The 20,845-nt window shown below is 42.7% G+C and overlaps 1 protein-coding gene across 2 annotated transcripts in view; it reads right to left on the bottom strand.

Moving 5' to 3' along the window:
* atp10a (ATPase phospholipid transporting 10A) overlaps positions 1–20,845 on the bottom strand; it is a 437,297-nt gene that overhangs the window by 159,424 nt on the left and 257,028 nt on the right. For both annotated transcript variants that reach the window (XM_072262735.1, XM_072262733.1), the window contains 2 exons: positions 4,637–4,743; positions 290–421 (listed from right to left, as the gene is read on the bottom strand). In XM_072262735.1, the coding sequence (XP_072118836.1) occupies positions 290–421; positions 4,637–4,743 (239 nt within the window). The remainder of the gene's footprint in view (positions 1–289; positions 422–4,636; positions 4,744–20,845) is intronic.

Here is a 20,845-nt window from a genome sequence, read left to right as displayed (position 1 = left end):
ACTTCGTACAGGGAGTGGCGGGAATTGAACCCCTGTCGCTGGTACCGTAAACTGCTGTGCTAACCACTATGCTACTGTGCTGCCCTGTGTTCATGGGATCATGGAGAGAACAGGTTGCAGGGGCATTAATGGATGAGCAGGATTCCTACATAATACTGGTTTAGACTTGACGGGCTCTTCAATGTCGTAAAGAAATACGGATTGAATCAGCACTGCTAATGGGTCTGCTAGTCCCTGTCTAAACTCTCTTGAGAGGTCAGAGTACATCACTCTAAACAAACATACTTACCAATGGCTGAGAAAAGGCACATGACGACAAGGATGATAACACACCAGAAGACGTCTACATTCATTTGTCTCTCCAGTTTGCTGCGCTTGTAACGTGGACCATTGTTGTTTAACATGGCTTTAGTCTCATGGCCTAGGAGGATTGGAGATAAATGGGTGAGGAAGGTTACTGGGATGGCTACACCCTTGTGAGGCCAGGGATAAAGCAGTCAGAAGGTCATGTTCTAAATGCCAAAGCACTAGTCTGGCCATAGCAGGAGTTCTGCGTGAGGTTCTGATCATCACATTGTGGGCTGGTCAGAGAGAAGTTGCAAGCACTGGAGAAGTACAGACAGAAGGAAAGTTTGAAGGTCATTTCTTTAGGAGGTTGTGGGAAGGATTAATTAGGGTGTAGAAAACTATGAGAACAGATAGCACCTATTTCCCTTGGGACAGAGGCCAAATACGAGAAGCAATGGATAGCAGGATGGGAGAGGGATTAGAGGTAGACAAAGAGTGGTTACAATGAGTGGTTGGGATCAGGAACTGAAGGGTAATAGAGACAGAAATTCTCATCAAATTTGTGAAGAGCACCTGATAAGTTGTAACCTACAGAGCTATGGGCAGGGACCTGGGAATGGGCAAAGACCCAAGTAACTTTTCCAACTGGCATGGACCGTGGATGCTATCACTGTCCACCAGTGGCATGCTGGGAAGATTAGAATAGCCATGATCTGGCTGGATGGTGGAACAGGCTGCACCTACTTTTTACATTGTGAATTAAATACATAATTACAAGAGTTAAAATTGAAATAAGAGATGTTGAATATCTGCTGTTACAAAGTTCACATGAGATCTATACATTCAAATAAATCTATCTCATATCACTCACAACTGACACGGCATATCACTGGAATTTAAAAAAGATCACAAGCACTCATTTTGTGGAGAGCTTCTGTGCCAAGGAGACCATTTATATTCCTCTCATAGAGTTTGTGTACCTCCCATATCTTCTCTCCTTGCAAACCTTTATTCAAATCAAGGATCATGACAGCCTGGTAAACCCTAAGCTTCCTGTGTACTGATGTCCGTTCCCTGATCGACCAATGTTCTTTCACACTCCAATAACTCAGTCATGTTTTATCCTGTGGATCTCAGCTCTCTACATAGGATTCCCAGCTGGGAGCATAGTCTACTTTGTTCCCAACATCAGGACTCACTTCAATCACAGGTCCAACAATCCAGCACCAACTTACTTCTGGACTTTCTTCTGTTTATGCTGCTAACATGTCCACTGCCTGCCTTACTTTCTTCCTTATCCTATTCATTCTGATAATTATCGTTCAAGATACTTATCATTTTCTTGAAGTTCTTGTAGATGTCGTCTTTATTAGCCAATTCAGTTGTGAAATCATCTCTTCATTCTCAGAAAAATTACTTCATTACTAGATGGCATTTGTTACACAAAGTCAGAGGTTCCCAACCTTTTTTATGCCATGGACCCCTCCCAGGAACTAGGTTGGGAACTCCTGCACTGTCTACTTTGCTCCTAAGGGAGTTAGTTCCCATTCGACAATACCTGCAATGAAGCCCCTTCATACCCTTCCAATTCCCTCCCTTACTGACAACTCCAGCAACCTCGGATCTATTCTGACCTTCGGTTGTCTGTATGAAGTTTGCACTTACTCTTGTGCAAATTTTGTCCAACAATCTCTTTGACCGCTCCCTCCCCCCCCCCCCACCATCAAACAGGAGATACAAGACTGTCACTTGGACAAGAAGTGTTACAATGGGAAACAGCTTCTTCCCCAGGCTACTGAAGGCTATTGAACTCCCTGCAACCACCCAGGTCTCATCACGTATGAAGTGCCAGTTGTGTTATACTGTTTATTTTTTCACTTGCATCATATACACAACTTATTATTTGTTAATTTATTTGTGGTGATATTACTTTATATGTTGTATAAGAGTTATATGTACTGAGTTCTACATCTCAGTCTAGAGGATCATTGTTTCATTCGGTGATATACATGGATCAAGCTGAATGACAATAAGCTTGCACTTGACCATTTCCCCATGCAACAATCTGCTGGAGGAACTCAGGGGGTCGAGCAGCACCTATGGGGGGGAGGAATTGTTGAGGTTTCAAGTTGACCTGAGGTATTGACTCCCTCATAGTTGACCTGCTGTGTTCCTCCAGCAGACTGTCTGTTGTGCAGGATTTCAGCTTCCACAGCCTCTTATTTCTCCTTACACATTCTCTTTGTGACCATCTGTGTTTTCCCTGGGTACTCTGGTTTCCACCCCCACCCCCATAATTTTTACTGGAAGGTTTACTGAATGGGGTAAGTTGCCCCTGGAGTAGGTGGATGATTGAAGAACCAGGCAGCTGGAGTGGGGGTGGGGGTACGTCAGTGGGTACATGGATAATAGTTTACAGGGAAATAAATGGGTGGGAGGGAATAGGATGGATTGGAGGGCTGGTAGAAAATCAATGGGCCGAGTGGACTGAGAAAAACACCTCCTCACTAGTTACCACATGTCTCTCACCCTTCACTTTAAATCTGTGTCACTGCTTATTGAACCATGCACTACTGAAACCAGCTTTTTATTAGCCTGCCTAAACTCATCATGATCTTGTAGAACACTATTAAATCTCTACACCAACAGTTCAAACTTGTAGCTCAAATCCCTCACCCTGGAGATTCCATTTCAGAGAGGCTTTGGATCTTCATGAGCATCTTTCTTTCAAGCCAGTGATGAGTGCTGCTGCTTCAATGTTGAACACAAAATCAGACCATGATTTCTGAAGTTTGACCATCAAATATCCAATAAAAGTGCTGGTGGAACTCAGCAGGCAAGCGAACATCCATAAATGAATTGCTGAGTTCCTCCAACACTTTCAATGCTGTTACTCTGGATTTCCAGCTTCTGGAGAATCTTAATATGTGTCAGAGTAGCTGCCAGGCTTTGAGAAAACTCCAGATCGTGGGATAGAGTTACAGCTCCAAATGAGAAATTTGTTGCTATTCAGGATCACTAAAATAGCAAATGGGATGTGCATTTAATGTGGTACATGCATGAAATGTGTGGCTGTTTAATATGACCTCAATACTGCAATCATGTGAAAGCAGGTGGGAATATGGGATGGGAGGGAGAGTGTGGTTAAAAAATGAAGGAAACTAAATTTAAAAAAAAATAGAGAATGAAAAAGGAAGGGGAAAAGGCATAAACAGAAAGCAGAGGATGAACACATTATGTAGAATACTTCAGCTATATCGACAACGTGTCACAAAAATAAAGTCAGCATAACCTTTTGCTGTGGTCCAAACCAATGATGCTGCGTGACACAAGACTTACATTCATTGTAAGGAAGAACCATATTCTGAGTATTAAATTATTCCAAAGCGTATTATATCACCAAACTTCAAAAGAAGGCCAGCATCTAAGTGAACTTCTGATGGTCAATTCTGTTCTGATTTATCTGTTTTGGGTATCTACATCATAATAAATCAAAGGTTTTTCAAACGAACAAATCAATCCGAACTTGGCTAACTAGTCGCCACATTTTAAACGAATTCAATTTTATCAGGAATCGATGGAGAAAGGCAACAGATTATCAATAGATATTTTCATCTTAATGGCATTGTTGGGCAGTTTTGGCTTGATTTCCTAAGGGCACTGAACCAAATGCAGACAGTAAATCCATACTAGGTAAGACCATGTGTCTGTTGCACATCACCCACTGGCTGTGTTTCGGAGACAATTGATAAAGTTTATACTTTTTTTCCTGATCAATAACGATGAGGAGGGCGGAACAAAGTCAAGATGGCACTAAATGGCGACTCCTTTGGTTTCACCTTAAGAAACAGCTCTATTTCTGTCTTTGATATCTCTTTTTCCTCCTTCTCAAGGTTCTTTTGAAGATCCTGACCTGGAGTTACACTCTGACTTCGGTTCTTTGTGGGAATGGGACCCGCTCTCAGGGCCTCATGACTGGCTGCCTTTTGGTATCTCAGGGACACGGCCTGGAAGATTAGCCTGTCTTAGGGTGCCGGATTTTTGTGGCTCTGGAGACGGGCTCATTTAAGGCCAGTACCCCTGACTAAGGCATCGCGGGAGAACGCAGGACATCAATATATTGATTAAAGTGAAACCAAATCCCAGAGGAGGAACTCACAGAGTACGGGTTATAACATTGTGTGTTCAGCACAAACAACAATGGGGATATTTCTTGCCCCTCAAGTTAAGAGGATGCTTCTAACACAAGTTTTTATATTGTGTCTTTAGCACAAACAGCCATGGGGATATTCCTTGCCCCTCGACTTCAGAGGCTCCTGTGAAAAGACATACACTCATATACATGTACCTGCATAGATTACAATGCCCACGACTTCTTCTGTGTTTCTAATGGTACATCCCCGAAGCAAGAGATTGTCTTTAGAAAGTCCAGCTTTCTTGTCATTTTTATATACTCTGTAATAAGAGGAAATTTAGGTTAAACAAAACTTTGTTTCTGCACAAGCTCTTTCAGTCCCATTACTAGTTCTGCTTTCATATATGTAATTATGACTGGTTGCTGATCCTTTGAACTTATTGGACTGAGTAATTAGTTTGTCACCCACTCAGTAACAATCCAAAATTGCTTGATGTTTAGTTTAGCATCTCCTGTGTGGACGATAAGTTGCTTATGTGCTTCACATTCACAGCAAAGCTATCCCTTAAATTTCCATTGTGTGCAGATATCTGTACCTCCCATGTGCTGTCGACACGTATTAAAGCAAAGTTCATACCTCTCCACACACCAAATATCTGAAGACCCCATGCAGAAATTCCAGCTAAGGGCGTGAGGTAGTCATATCACTGCATATTTAAAACAAGAGATTCTACAAAAGCTGGAAATCCAGAGTAACAAACACACAAAATGTTGGAGGAACTCAGCAAATCAAGCAGCATCATTGGAATGGAATAAAGAGTCGACAGTTCAAGCTCAGACCCTCATCAGGACTGTCCAGAAAGAAGTGGAGGGCTTTAAGGCCTTTATGATGGGGTACAGAAGTGTATCTGGGTGCCGGGGGGTGGAGACACGTCTCTACCAAGGAGGTGTAAGGCACTCCTTCTCTTCACTAGCCTGCAGGTCACCCTTGGGCAAGGTGTAGCACCTGCTTGGCCCTGTGATCAAGGTTATATAAAGCTGTGGTGGAAGGTCATATGAGCAGCTGGTGCACATCACAAGTTCTGGGTATGTGACCACTGACAGCAGGCAGACAATCTCTGAAGAGCATTGATAATGGCCGGGGTCACCTATCTTGTGGCAAACCACTTCTGTAGAAAAAGTTGCCAAGAATAATCATGGTCCTGAATACAGACAGATGGAAGACCATGATTGCCATGTCATACAACATGGCACATAATGATGATGATGATAGAAGTGTACAGAGACTGGACATCCGTGGTGAACAATGTAAATGTAGTCTTTTTAACATCGTCAACCAGCAAGTTGCTTGTTATCTCTCCTGCTTGTTGGAAAATGGAATGGAGTCTCCTCTTTCTCCCTTATTAGGAGAGAGAGAGCCTGCAGCATGTCGAATTATCGGGTGAACAATGTAGTCTTTGGAGTAACTGTAAGTCTGTGTCTTTGCTATTGCTTTGCTCACGCCTGAGTGCCGGTAGCGGGTGTGCTTTATTTTTGCCGGTGGGGGGGAGGAGGATTTGTTTCTTGCTGCCACTTATGCGCGGGAGGGAGAGGACTTTGGGGTTCTAACATTTAACTGTCATTCATTCTTTGGGGCACTCCTCTGTTTTCGTAGATGGTTGCAAAGAAAAAGCATTTCAGGATGTATATCATATACATTTCTCTGATATTGGATGTACCTTCAAACCTTTGAGAATCAGGCGATCAGGGCCATGGAAATGAACGTTGTTGAAGAGAGCATGTAAGGTATCGAGACTGTATGTGGGAACGGACTGAACCAAAGGGGTATAAAATGGAGTTGAGGTATGCAGAAAAATGCTCATTAAAACCTGTTTCTACATAGCCAGCACACTGAAGTGAATGGAACCAAATTTCAGAGTTCACATGTATACTTAGAGGTGGGATCAACATGCATCGTTACAGAAAGATATTTAAGATTTTACTAAAGCTTAACATCTGAAATGGTTTAAGACTTAATTGTAAACGTCTAAGTATGGTGCAAAAGTCTTAGGCACATATATAGCTAGGATACCGAAGACTTTTGCACAGTACTGTATACCATGCCTTTCCAGTTACCAAATAGCACTTAATACTACAGAGCTAATAAAAAGCTATGTACTCTCATTTCTGTTTCCCATCCACCTTCCTCTTTTAACCAACACACAGTACTGTGCAAAAGTCTTAGGTCCTAAGACTTTTGCACAGTTCTGTAACTGACAAAGGAATGGTCCCCATGGGCAAAATTCAACAGGTTGTATTTACAGATCTCCCAGTAGCCACCCACTTCAACTCTGCTTCCCACTCCCATTCAGATATGTCCATACATGGCCTCTTCTACTGCCATGATGAGGATAAATTCAGGTTGGAGGAGCAACACCTCATATACTGTCTAGGTAGTCTCCAGCCCCTTGGTATGAACATAGAATTCTCCAACTTCTGGTAATTCCCTCCCCCTCCCTTCCCCGATCCCTATGTCACTCTGCTCCCTCCCCCAGCTGCCTACCTCCTCCCTCTTGGTTCCGCCTCCTTCTACTACCCATTGTGTTTTCCCCTATTCCTTCTTCACCTTTCCTGCCTATCACCTCCCTGCTTCCCCTCCCCCACCCATTTATCTTTCCCCTTACTGGTTTTTCTCCTGGAGCCTACCAGTCTTCTCCTTCCCACCCTCCCCCCACCTTCTTTATAGGGCCTCTGCCCCTTCCCTCTTCAGTCCTGACAAAGGCTTTTTTTGACTTGTCTGGCTTTCTGCACCCATTGCAACGCAACCAACCACTGCCAGCATCTCCACTGTAAACACTCCTAACTTATTAGATGTTCTTCTGCTGATTCCAATTTCTTTTGCTGGTATAACCACCCCAAACTCTGTCACTCCTGTTTCAGGTTCCTTCGCACCATCCGTATAAATGTGAGTATCATCACTATACTTTTCCATCACATGGCAGTTAAATGCATTTACCAAATCTGTTTTATATCTTCCTTTCCTTTTTACCTCTAACAAATGCCAGTCTATGTCAGGCCATACAAGCTTCGATGGAGCTACAACCGGATAAACTACTGAAGGACTTATCCTTAGAGCAAACACTCCACATTCTTTCACGATATCATTCCCTACCCGACTAAAGGTATCCCTCTGAAACCTCCCATTTTCCCAGCACTCCTGCAACACTCCTTTAGCAGGGTGAGAATCATTGTGCCCTGCAAGTTAGCCCAGTAGTTTGCCATCAGTTGCATCCTTCTTAGTTCCAAAGGCATTATTCCCATTTCTACCTGTAGGGCTGACACTGGTGACGTTTTAAAAGCCCCACTGCACACTCTCAAGGCCTGAGCCTGAATCACATCCAGTTTCGTTATAAGAGACCTAGCTGCTGATCCATATGCTGTATTTCCATAATCCAATACAGATCTCACTAAAGCCACATACATTCTCTTCAACGCTGAACAACTTGCTCCTCATTCCCTACCAGTCAAACATCTCATCACATTTATTACTTTTTTACATTTCTCCTCAACTTTCCTGATACGGTTTGCCCATGTTAATCGTGAATCAAATATAACTCCCAGAAATTTAAAAGATGCAACCCTTTCTAATTCAACCCCATACATCCTTAACTTCTTCCTTACCCCAACTCTTTTCCTAGTAAAAAATACAGTTTGAGTTTTTTAAAAGGGTTGCTGGGCATGGGTGAGAGAGCACAGGTCCGGGTATTTTTAGCGTTCTTAAGGGGTACAGGGGTTTTTTATAGGATATGACAGATAAACAGGAATAGGGTACTAAGATGGTCAAAGATGGGAGGGTAAAGTGTAGGTTTGTGTGTGTGTGTGTGTGTGTGTGTGTGTGTGTGTGTGCGCGCGCGCGCATGCGCGAGTGAGATTGGGTGAAGGGATTTAGATTATATGTCTAGCGCACATTCCGGAGCAGAAGGTGGCAGTAATGCACCATTAAGCTGGATGCCAACCGCCGTAAAACAAGACACAGACAGACAGACAGACAGTCCTGACGAAGGGTTCCAGCCCGAAACGTCAATTGATCTTTTGCACTGATGCTGCCCGACCTGCTGAGTTCCTCCAGCGTGTTGTGAGTGTTGCTTTGACCCCAGCATCTGCAGATTATTTTGTGTTTGTATTTACAGAGTTCTTGTAAATGAACAAAATGCCCCAGGCCTTTTTAGGGGAGAGTCATCAACCAGCATTTTGATGCAAAGCATATACCCTCAGTGGCCACTTTATTAGGCACACCTGTGCACCTGCTTATTAATGCAAGTATTTAATCAGCCAATCATGTGGCAGCAGCTCAATGCATAAAAGCATGCAGGCATGGTCAAGGGCTTCAGTTGTTCAGAGCAAACATCAGAATGGGGAAGGAATGTGATCCAAGTGCCTTTGACTGTGGACTGATTGTTGGTGCCAGAGGGATTGGTTTGGTATCTCAGAAACAGCTGATCTCCTGGGATTTTCAAGTCTCTAGAGATTTCAGAGAATGGAGCAAGAAACAAAAAAAATTCCAGTGAGTGGCAGTTCAGTGGGTGAAAGTGCCTTGTCAATGGGAGAGGTCAGAGGAGAATAGCCAGACTGGTTCAAGATGACAGGAAGGCAGCAGTAACTCAAATAACAGTTACAACAGTGATGTGCCAAAGAGCATCTCTGAATGCACAACACGTCGATCCCTGAAGTGGATGGGCTACAGCAGCAGGAGACCATGAACATACACTCAGTGGCCAATTTAATAGGTACAGGAGGCACCAAATAAGGTGGTCACTGAATGTAAATACTCCATGCTCTCACCACTTCCTAATTCTCCAGGCAGCTCTGGTGGATATCTAGTGTGCTTCTATTTCTGGCTTCTTGAGCATTGCTGATTTTAATTGTTCTACAAGTGGCATCTGTGCCTTCAGTTACCTAGTTCTAATTCTGAAGTTCTCCTCATGAATCTATCTGTCTCTCTAACTTTATCTCTTCCATTACAACATTCCCTTAAAGCTACCTTGCTTGCCTGGTTTTTAGCACCAGTCTGCGCATCCAGCCTGAACTAAAAACTTTATTGGATATTTTCTTTTATGTGCTGCAACACACTGAATCACACATTTATAGTGTGATTTAAGTGCAAGCTGGTGTTTTAGTGCTTGGCACGGAGCTTAATTAAAAATATTTTTCCCGCAAAATAAAGTCTCTGTAATTGGGCTGAGAAGTTGGAAATCAGTACCACAAAGCCCAGTCTGAATTTACAAAGATCAATTGTTAGCAGCTGATCCAATATAATCTAATTTTAATCTCCCATCTTCTCATCAAACACCATTAGCTTAATTGGAAAACCTTCTTCCAGGACTGTGTATGTAATTAAATCATACACCTGTTTATAATATGGCTGCATATCGACAACAATGAAGTCATCCAAGTTTTAATTATAAAACATATGTGTTTTATAATTAAACTATAAAAAGGATAAGGGGTTTCATCCAGTTACAAATTATTTTAAGATCTGTAAATGATTTACTATTTTTATGCAACTTCCACAATAAATTCTGTTATTGTTTTCCTTTGTTATTACCCTGATGTACTTATGAATGAAATGATCGATCTGGATGGCATACAAACAAAAGCTTTTCATTGTACCTTGGTACGTAGAGGATTAGAACAATGCAGCATGGATGCAGGTCACAAACAAGGGCAAATCTGCAGATGCTGGAAATCCAAGCATCTCACACAAAATGCTGGAGGAACTCAGCAGTCCATGCAGCATCTACAGAAAAGAGTGGACGTTTCCAGTCGAGACCTTTCAGCAGGACTGGAGAGAAAAAAGATGGGAGTCCTTGGCCCAACGAGTCCATGCCACCCAGTTAGTTTCAATTTCCTGCATTCGACTCATATCCTTCTAAGCCCCACCCCACCATGTATCTCCAAAGTACTTTTAAATGATACTATTGTACCTGCCTCAGCCACTTTCTCTGGTGGCTTATTCCATATATTCACCACCCTCTGTTTGGAAAAGATGCCCCTCAGGTCCCTTTTAAATCTTTCCACTTTTACCCAGAATCTATGCTCCCAAATTTTGGTCACCATCAATCTGGGGTAAAAATGTTACCATCCACTTTATCCATGTCTTTCATAATTTTAAACTTTAAACATTTCTATAAGGTTACCCTTTATTTGCCTATGTTCTGAGGAATAAAGATCTAGTCTGGCCAACTTCTCCCTAAAACTCAGGCTCTCAAGTCATGGCAATGTCTTCGTAAATCTTTTCCGTACTCCTTCCAGTTCAACAGTATCTTTCCTATAACAGGGTGACTGAAGATGTACAACATTACTTTAAGTGTGTCCTCACAAGTGACTTATACAACTGCCAGGTAAAACGTTTCCTCTAACTTGTAATGACCAGTGTGTGCAAAAATCTTGCGCTGTGCAATTATTTGCCCAGTGACAACAACATGTGTGCACAGAATTTCTAAGTGGAAATAAACACGAAGATATTCTAAGGATAATAAACTACCCAGTTCAATTTGTTGTTCATTGTTTAAAAGAAATAAAATAACTGTCAATAAGTATTTTGATCACCTCTGGGTTTGATCGTTTTTCCTTTCATTCATCTGCACTCTCACAAAACGTACATAGCGGGCCTGTGATTGGCAATGAAGGATTTTCTTGCCGGAGCTTTTGCACACCGTTCAGATGTGATTTGCTTGCTAAATGATGCTTTAAAAAGTGAAATTTCCAAATATCACTCCACTTCTTCCCACTTGCAAATTCTCCAGCAACTTTTGCTTCGCGACAATACACACAGATAACACCAGTTTCTGCATTGTACATAAATATTTCCCATAGCTGTACGTTCCTGACCTCATGAGCGTTCGGTGTAGTAGTTTCCACTGTTTCATTAAGCCGATCGGCTTTAAATGAAGTAGCATTTCTTTTGCACTTCACGCCCTTTGCTTCTTTGGAATGCGACCTAGTGAATCAATAATTGCTTCAATTAAAACTGTATAAATAAGCCAGTCTTAAGATCTGCGGACAAATCATCGCAAACTCCATGTTGTCAACAGCAATCCGCATCAGGAACCGGAAAAGGAAATATGATTGTGTACGATCGTGAAATATATTTAATGTGCCAACAAGGTGGAGGGTGACAACCTTTTGTGCGCTGTTTAAATTCCTATGTGCACTACACGCCACACACACCCCCCGCCACCCAGAGGGAACATTGTCCAGATAATGTCCCATCTCCTTTATTCAGTGCTCCGAGCGACGGAGGCCAACATGCAGATATGCCTTTTTCACCGCCCTGTCTACTGTAATATCACTTCCAATGAACTAAGCTCTTGGACACCTAGGTCCGTCCCTCTATTCCATTTCACTTCCTAGTGCTCTATCATTCAAAAGTCCTATTCTGATTTGACCTTCCAACATGCATTACCTCATGTTTATCTGTAATAAAATCCATTTGCTACTCCTCAGCATACAGTCCAATAAAACCTCTTAAATTAACTAATTCTAGAATGACTGGTCTTAAACAATCTGAAATAACAATGATAGCTTTGCAGTTTTATGTCTTTTAACTGCATGGTAGGCCAGCAATTCAGATTTCATTCTACAATAAACAGCTCAACAATATGCCTTTCAATCCTTGTGGGCGATGCAGTCCAACTCAAAGGCAATTGTTCTTACCACAATTTAATATCCTGGGTTTGGTAAATAAACTGGGATGACTTCCTGATCGGGAAATGCTTTCATAATAAGCTTACCACTTGCATACCATCACACAATGACAACGGACTTTGTATTTGACCATACTAAAAACAAAACGCATTCTTGCTTCACCTTTGCTTCTGTACAAAGGCTTTGCTGAACTCCCTGATTACCGTACGGTCAGCAATGAGTAATTAACCATACCCTAAACCACTATAACTGAAACAGAGTTTCATTAAGCAAAATCTGGATCATTACTTGAATTGCCAAGAGACAGAGCATAGAATAGAACATTACAGCATAGTACAGACCCTTTTGGGCGTTGGGGATGGAGATGCGTCCCTACCAAAGGAGGTGTAAGGCACCCCTTCCCTCTGCTAGCCTGCAGGTCACCCTTGGGCAAGGTGTAACACCTGTTTAGCACCCCCATTCCCCCCCCCCCCAAAATCAGGGTCCCGTGAAGCCAAGGGAGCAGGTGGCAGATTGACTGAGCAGTGGCTGCATCTCACAAGTCCTGGTTACGCTACCGCTGATATCAGGCAGACGATCTCTGAAGAGTATTGATAATGGCTCGGGTCACCTGCCTTGTAAAGACACTGCCCAGAAGAAAGCAAGGGCAAACCTCTTCTGTAGAAAATTTGCCAAGAACAATCATGGTCATGACGATGTTGGGCTGACCTCTTCATCTACTCCAAGAACAATCTAACCCTTCCCTCCTACAAAGCTGTCCATTACTCTATCATTCATGTGCCTGCCGAAGAGTTTCTTAGAATAGTAGGCTACAGACTAAGTGCTGGTAAATGGAATTAGTTTTGGAAGATGCTTGATGATCAACAAGTTCATGATGAGCCAAAAGGTTGGGTTCTCTATTGTCTAACTCCATGATTTTCCATTCTCTCAGATCTGGGCAGTTTAATTTCTAATACCAGGGAGCTGGAGTGGCTTCTGTGCGTTCATTACTTTTGTGACATGAAGCAGATGAGAAATCCACAGTGTTGAGCCCCATAAAGAATGGCCAACTTAGGTTATGCAAGGTAAATCAGCTTCTTTAGTATAAATCTCACTATACAATGACAGAGCAGAAGGCAGCTATGAAAAGATGACATGGAACATCTTTAAACTGTTTTTCTAAATTAGCATGAAGTGAATAAGTACATCTCTTGGCTTGAGAAGAACAGGAACTCATCTTCTGTAATTTTAAAGAAAAGGAAGGTTTCTAATTTTTGACAAAGTTATGCACATCCAGAAGCCTTATCATGATTTCATTTTTTAAATATTCATTCAGAAGTACAGCACAGTTACAGGCCCTTCTGGCCCAAAGAGACCCACCGACCAATTAACCTTTAAACTGTATTTCCTTTGGAATGTAGGAGGAAACCAGAGCACTCGGAGGAACATACAATCTCCTTAAAGACAGAGGCGGGAATCGAACCTACATCGCTGGCACTGTAATGGCTTTATGCTAACCACTATGCTACTGTGTCGACCCTTTTAGGCATATTGTTTTGATCTAATACTCACAATCTGCAAATGGGGAAGAGTAGAAACGATTCACAACTTCCCACAATCCCCTGATATTACTGGCCCAAAGTTATTTGCAATGGTGATAAACGTTCAAACCTCCAGCTGACTACAATGCAATAAATGTTTTCAACTTCAATTTAGTCACATCATGAATATATTTATTAATTTAGAGATACAACATGGAATAGACTCTTTTGCCCCTTCAAGCTGCACCACCCAGCAACCCCAACAACCCTGATTTAACCTAATCATGGGACAAATTACAATTCCCAATTAACCAATGGAGACAGGCCAACCCCTATTGACACCAATGGATCTGGGGTTGAGAGGGTGAACAGCTTTGAGCTCCTCGGCATACACATCACCGAGGATCTCACGTGGTCTGTACATACTGGCTATGAGGTGAAAAAAGCACAAAGGCACCTCTTTCACCTCAGACGGTTGAAGAAGTTTGATATGGGGTCCCCAAATCCTAAGGACTTTCTACAGGGGCAAAACTGAGAGCATTCTGACTGGCTGCATCACTGCCTGGTATGGGAACTGTACTTCCCTCAATCGCAGGACCCTGCAGAGAGTGGTGCGGACAGATGCGAACTTCCCACTATTCAGGACATTTACAGAGACAGGTGTGTAAAACGGGTCCGAAGGATCATTAGGTACCCGAGTTACCCCAACCACAAACTGTTTCGGCTACTACCATCCGGGAAATGGTACCACAGCATAAAAGCCAGGACCAACATGCTCCGGGACAGCTTCTTCCACCAGGCCATCATTCTGATTAATTCATGCTGATACAATCGTATTTCTATGCTATATTGGCTGTCCTGTTGTACAGACTATTTATTACAAATTACTACAAATTGTACAATGCACATTTAGATGGCGACATAACGTAGAGACTTTTATGAATGTAAAGATGTAAGTAATAAAGTCAATTCAATTCAATTCAATACCCAGTACATCTTTGGACTGTGGTAGGAGACTGGAGAACCTGCAGAAATCCCACACGTTCTAAGGGGAGGACACACAGAGGACGCTGGCATTGAACTCCCAACTCCAATGCCCTGAGCTATAATAGCATTGCGATAACCACTATGCTGCCATGGCGTACATCTCCTAGAAATGAACTTTCACATTCTTTTGCAGTGATCTTTTTCTAATCTAAGAATGACGAAAGGGTGCAAAATGTACAGATGTGCGGGGCGGGGGGTGGTGGAGTGCATTAAAAGCAAAATCACAAAACTTAAAGGCTTTTTATCTGAGTGCATGTGGTATTTGTAAAAGAATAAATGAACTGAGGTCACCAGCTGATCGTGATCTTATGGCCATATAATAGATATGTGATTGCAATGTGGAAGATTAGGCAGAAAGGAAATGGAGGCAAAGCAGCTCTGATTGGCAAATGGAGTGTGAAAAATGATTTTGAAGATGCAGAATCAGTTTGTGTGATGATAAATAGTGAAGGAAATATTCTGATGGTGGGAATAGTCTTTATAACAGTAGCTACTCTGAGGGACAGAGTACAAATCAAGAGGTAATGGACAACTGTAAAAATGTTGCAGAAATAATTGTAGATGACTTTCATTTTCATATACTAGATAAAACAAAAATAGCCTCTTCCCTACTTGCTATCAGATTCTTGAAATGACTTGAAATTCTGCCTTGCACTGTATTTCTCTCAACTTGCACCAATGTCGTTATTTTTATTTCTGCAGGATGTTTCCTATAGCGGGGGAGTCTAGTACCAGAGGACACAACCTCAGAATAGAAGGACGTCCGTTTAGAACAGAGATGAGGAGGAATTTCTTTAGCCAGAGGGGGGTGAATCTGTGGAACTGATTGCCACAGATGGCTGTGGAGGCCAGGGCATTGGGTATTGACTGAAACAGATTAGGAGAATGGGCAAAGAAATGGCAGACAGAATACAGTATCAGGAAGTGTATGGTCATGCACTTTGGTAGAAGAAATAAAAGGTTTGACTATTTTCTAAATGGAGAGAAAATACAAAAAACTGAGGTGCAAAGGAACTTGGGAGTCCTTGTACAAGATTCCCTAAAGGTTAATTTGCAGGTTAAGTTTATCGTGAGGAAGACAAATGTGATATTAGCATTCATTTCAACAGAACTAGAATATAAAAGCACGGATGTAAGGTGGAGGCTTTATAAAGCACTAGCGAGGCCACGCTTGGGAGTATTTTGAGCAGTCTTGGGCTCCTTATCTTAGAAAGGATGTGCTGAAAATGGAGAGGAGGCTCACAAAAATGATTCCAGGATTGAACAGCTTGTCATATGAAGAGCAATTGATGGCTCTGGGCCTGTATTCAGAAGAATGAGGAATGACCTCACTGAAACCTATCGAGTGATGAAAGGCCTTGACAGAGTGGACGTGGAGATGATGTTGCCTGTGGTGGGAGAGTCTAAGACCAGAGGACACAGCCTTAGAATAGAGGGGCATCCTTTTAGAATGCAGATGAGGAGGAACTTCTTTAGCCAGAGAGTGGCGAATCTGTAGATTTCTTTGCCACGGGTGGCTGTGGAGGCCAAGCCTTTATGTATATTTAAGACAGAAGTTGATTGGTCAGAGCATGAAAGGATACAGGGGGAAGGGAGAAGATTGGGACCGAGATGAAAACTGCATCCGCCATGATGAGATGGTGGAGAAGACTCGATGGGCCAAATGGCCTATTTCGGCTCCTATATCTTATGATCTTATATTTAAAGTGCAGGTTGATACATTCTTGATTAGTAAGGGTCTCAAAGGTTATGAGGAGAATGGAGTTGAAAGGGATAAATAATCAGCCATGATGGAACGGCGGAGCAGACCTGAGCGGACTAACTCTGCTCCTTTGATTTACGGTCTTGTTCAACACCTCGTTTTGAAGCTTTGAAGTTTTGAAGCTTCAACTTCCTCAATGAAAACTGAACCTCTCTGCTCATCGGGCAACAAGGTATGCAGGTTATGCTTCATCCACTCCTGTCTTATGGTCTTTATTGTGCCGTGTACGTTATGCAAGTTTAAGTTTCTGTAATTATATTTGTCATGTTTGTAATGCACTCTTCATGGTACTTATACTCCGAGCATGTACACTCATCGACACTCAACTCGAGCTTGACCAAGAATCATATTCACAAAAGAAGAGTTCATGGAGCCTCTCTGGGATCCATCCTGGGACCAGTCAGAAAACGGATCACTTTGGATCTGGTCATGGATAATGAGGCAGGATTAATTAATTATCGCATGGTAGAAAAATCACCAGGGAGAGAGTGATCATGTAACACAACAGAATTTCACATAAAGTTTGTGACTGCGGAACATAAATAAAGACAATTACTTTGTAGAAAGGCAGAGTGGTTCAGTGTATGAAGTGGTCAGAATTACAAGCACACATTGATATATGTTAAAGAGCTGAGCTATAAACACAAAGTAAGGTGGATATCTTCCCATTTGTGCTACGTGGAAGACGGATGTAGTGACTCACAACTCACTTAATGACTGGCAAGAGGCATCTAAACTCTCAACACTATTTTATCACACTACAGAATGCACTTAACAAGCTATAAATGTGCTATAAACTCCTTGGATAAGGTAAATTAAAGAATTACAGTTTGATAGGGTGAACATCCATTAATCATTAGTTTGCGCTTCTCATGAACAATCCATGCCTGATATGCACAAAGCGGTGCATGAGGAGGATTTTTAGAAAAAGGCACATGACCTTTTAATTTAATTTCATCATTCAGTAATGGCCACACACTGATCTGAGTTTCACAGTTGCTGCCTAAATAATATCCAAATCTTTCCAGCATTACAATTCAGTCATTGTCAAAAAATTTAGTATTATAAATCGCCCAAGTCTCTACTATAAAAAAATCCTTTTCAAAATCTCCCAGAGGAGAGGATGATGAAGAAAATGAATTTGCTTAAGCAACACACACAAAATGCTGGAGGAACTCAGCAGGTCAGGCAGCATCTATGGAAACGAGTACAGTCGATGCTTTGGGCCCAGACCCTTCGGTAGCTCCTGTTTTTGATGACTGTCCCAATTCTCCATGTAGGGGTCAGCTGAGTGAGTCTATTAAAAGAAAAAGGAACAGTTGGCATTTGAGAGACTTCTAAAAGTGTGACATCTAGACTCCTGAGGTCATATCGTTTATTATTTACTTCACGGATGGTGGGTTCTCGCTCTTTGGAACTCAACAAGCAGCCTGTGGTTCAAGGTGTCCAGGAGCGAATCGGAAGATGTGCGCCTTCGGGGTGCGGCTCTGAGGACGATCTGATTCCTCGCTGGTATCATCAACTGAAGCGTCGCGGGAGATCGATACATTCAGACAGCGGGCGCAGCTGTCGGAGGCCTCTGCACTCGGGTGATCTCTATCGATGGTGAGAGAGGGTTTGCTGATTCTCAAGTCCGGGGAACTTGAAATAAGCGACGCTGCAGATTGTTAACATGGGAACAGCGAGCTGTTGGTCTCCCCTCTCGCCGTGCGGGAACGATATGTCCCTCTCCCTCATTAGTGAGAGAGAGGGCCTGTTGAGATGACAGGGTGTCGGGATGAACAGTAGGTTTTGATGGATGACAGATCATGGTATCTGGGGGCTTGTTATTACTCACATAGTGGGTGGTGTGGAGGACTGATGCTCTTTGCATGAACAAGTTGGAGGAGGGGACTTTTTCTGTCACTCATTCTGTTTTTTTCTCTCTGCTTTCCAGATGTCTGTGAAGAGTCAGGATTTCAGGTTGTATACTGTATACATTCTTTGACATTAAAATGAACCACTACTGAGTTCCCGCCACCCAGCAGTCCTCTAATTTAATCCGAGCCTATTCACGGGACAATTTACAATGATCAATAAACTTAACACGTGGTACTCTGTGGACTGCCAGGGTGAAAGCTCGACGTACCAAATTCAGGAAACCCTGGCTGATGAGAGATATTGAGTCTTAGGTAAGGAAAAGGATGGGAGCACACATCACTTTAGGCGGCTGGGTACGAATTAATTCCTCAATGAATATAAAATGTTTAAAACCAGGGTTAAGAAGGAGAATCAGCAGGGCAAAAAAAAAAGATAGATAGAGAGAGGTTAGCCATATTGGATCCTTATTAGACCATATGACATAGGAGCAGAATTAGGCTATCTGGCCCATTGAGTCTGCTCCACAATTCAATCATGGCTGATTCTTTTTTTTAATCTCCTCCTCAACCCCAATTTCCGGCCTTCTTGCCGTAACCTGAGGCCTTGTCCAATCAAGAACCTAACAATCTCTGCCTTAAATACACCCAATGACCTGGCCTCCACAACTACATGCTGCAACAAATTCCACAAATTCACCATCCTTTGGCTAAAGAAATTTCTCCACATCTCTGTTTTGAAAGGGTGCCCTTCTATCCTGAGGATGTGCCCTCTTGTCCTAGACTCCCCCACCATGGGAAACATCCTTTCCACATCTACTCTATGTAGGCCTTTCAACATTCGAAAGGTTTCACTGAGATCCTCCCTCATCCTTCTGAATTCCAGCGAGTACAGACCCAAAGCCATCAAACGTTCCTCGTAAGATAACCCTTTCATTCCTGGAATCATCCTTGTGAACCTCCTCTGGACCCTCTCCAATGCCTGCACATCTTTTCTAAGGGCCCCAAAACTGTTCACAATATTCAAGGGAGGCCTCATCAGAGCCCTATAAAGCCTCAGCATCACATCCCTGCTCTTGTATTCTAGATCTCTTGAAATGAATGCTAACGTGGCATTAGCCTTCCTCACCACTGACTCAACCTGCAAGTTAACCTTTAGGGTGTTCTGCACAAGGACTCCCAAGTCCCTTTGCATCTTAAATTTTTGGATATTCTCCCCGTTTAGAAAATAGTCCGCACATTTATTTCTACTACCAAAGTGCATGACCATGCATTTTCCAACATTGCATTTCATTTGCCACTCTCTTGCCCGTTCTCCTAATCTGTCTAAGTCCTTCTGCATCCTACCTATTTCCTCAACACTACCTACCCCTCCACCAATCTTCGTATCTTCTGCAAACTTGGCAACAAAGTCATCTATTTCATCATCTAAATCATTGATATACAGCATAAAATGAAGTGGTCCCAACACCGAGCCCCGTGGAACACCATTAGCCACTGGCAGTCAACTAGAAAAGGATCCTTTTATGCAACACACATCAAAGTTGCTGGTGAACGCAGCAGGCCAGGCAGCATCTCTAGGAAGAGATACAGTCGACATTTCAGGCCGAGACCCTTCGTCAGGACTAACTGAAGGAAGAGTTAGTAAGAGATTTGAAAGTGGGAGGGGGAGGGGGAGAAGTAAGGATCCTTTTATTCCCACTTGCTGCTTCCTGCCAATCAGCCAATTCTCTAACCATGTTAGCAACTTTCCTGCAATACCATGGGCTCTTAACCTGGCAAGCAGCCTCGTGTGTGGCACCTTGTCAAAGGCCTTCTGAAAGTCCAAATATACCAACATCCACTGCATCCCCTTTATCTATCCCTGAAGCACAGGAAAATGAGAGGTGACCTAACAGAAGTTTATAAAATCATAAGGAGTATGGATAAGGTATATAGTCATAGTCTTTGCCCCAGGAGTGGTGAGTCCAGAGCTAGAGGACACACATACAAGAGGGGAAGGATTTAAAAGAGACCTAAGAGGGTACCTCTTTACATCGAGGATCATGAGTACCTGGAATGAGTGTCAGCGGAAATGGTCAATGGTCGAGACAGGTACCGTGCAACATTTAAGAGGTAAATGGATAGGTAGATGGAGAGGAGGGGGTTGGAGGGTTACGGTTTGAACATGGATAACAGGGATGAGCAGGGAGGATGCTGTGGTCAACGTTGGCCATTTGGGCCAGAAAACCTGTTTCCGTCCATGTTGAAAAAGGGGCAAAGAAGGCTGTAATGTCCCTTTGGAAGAACAGCCAGACAAAGCAGAAAGCACAGTCAGCTAAATGTGGCACAAACACTTGCCAAAGGAAGGGTCACCCACAGTACAAAGAAAGGAAGGGAATGCAAATACACACACAAACTACCTTGTTCAATGTCTCATGGAACTTAGATTAGTCTAGATATCTGAAGCCATTAGGATCTCACAGCATACTGCAGTCTCTCTGTGCCACAGGCTGAGATTTCTAATGGCCAATAAATGATAGTGTGATGGAGTGATGAATTAGCAGCAATA

Source organism: Mobula birostris, chromosome 7 (assembly GCF_030028105.1).
Source record: "Mobula birostris isolate sMobBir1 chromosome 7, sMobBir1.hap1, whole genome shotgun sequence".
Taxonomy (NCBI): Eukaryota; Metazoa; Chordata; class Chondrichthyes; order Myliobatiformes; family Myliobatidae; genus Mobula; species Mobula birostris.
The sequence above is the reverse complement of the archived record's forward strand: the minus strand, read 5'-3'. Positions and strand labels throughout refer to the sequence as shown.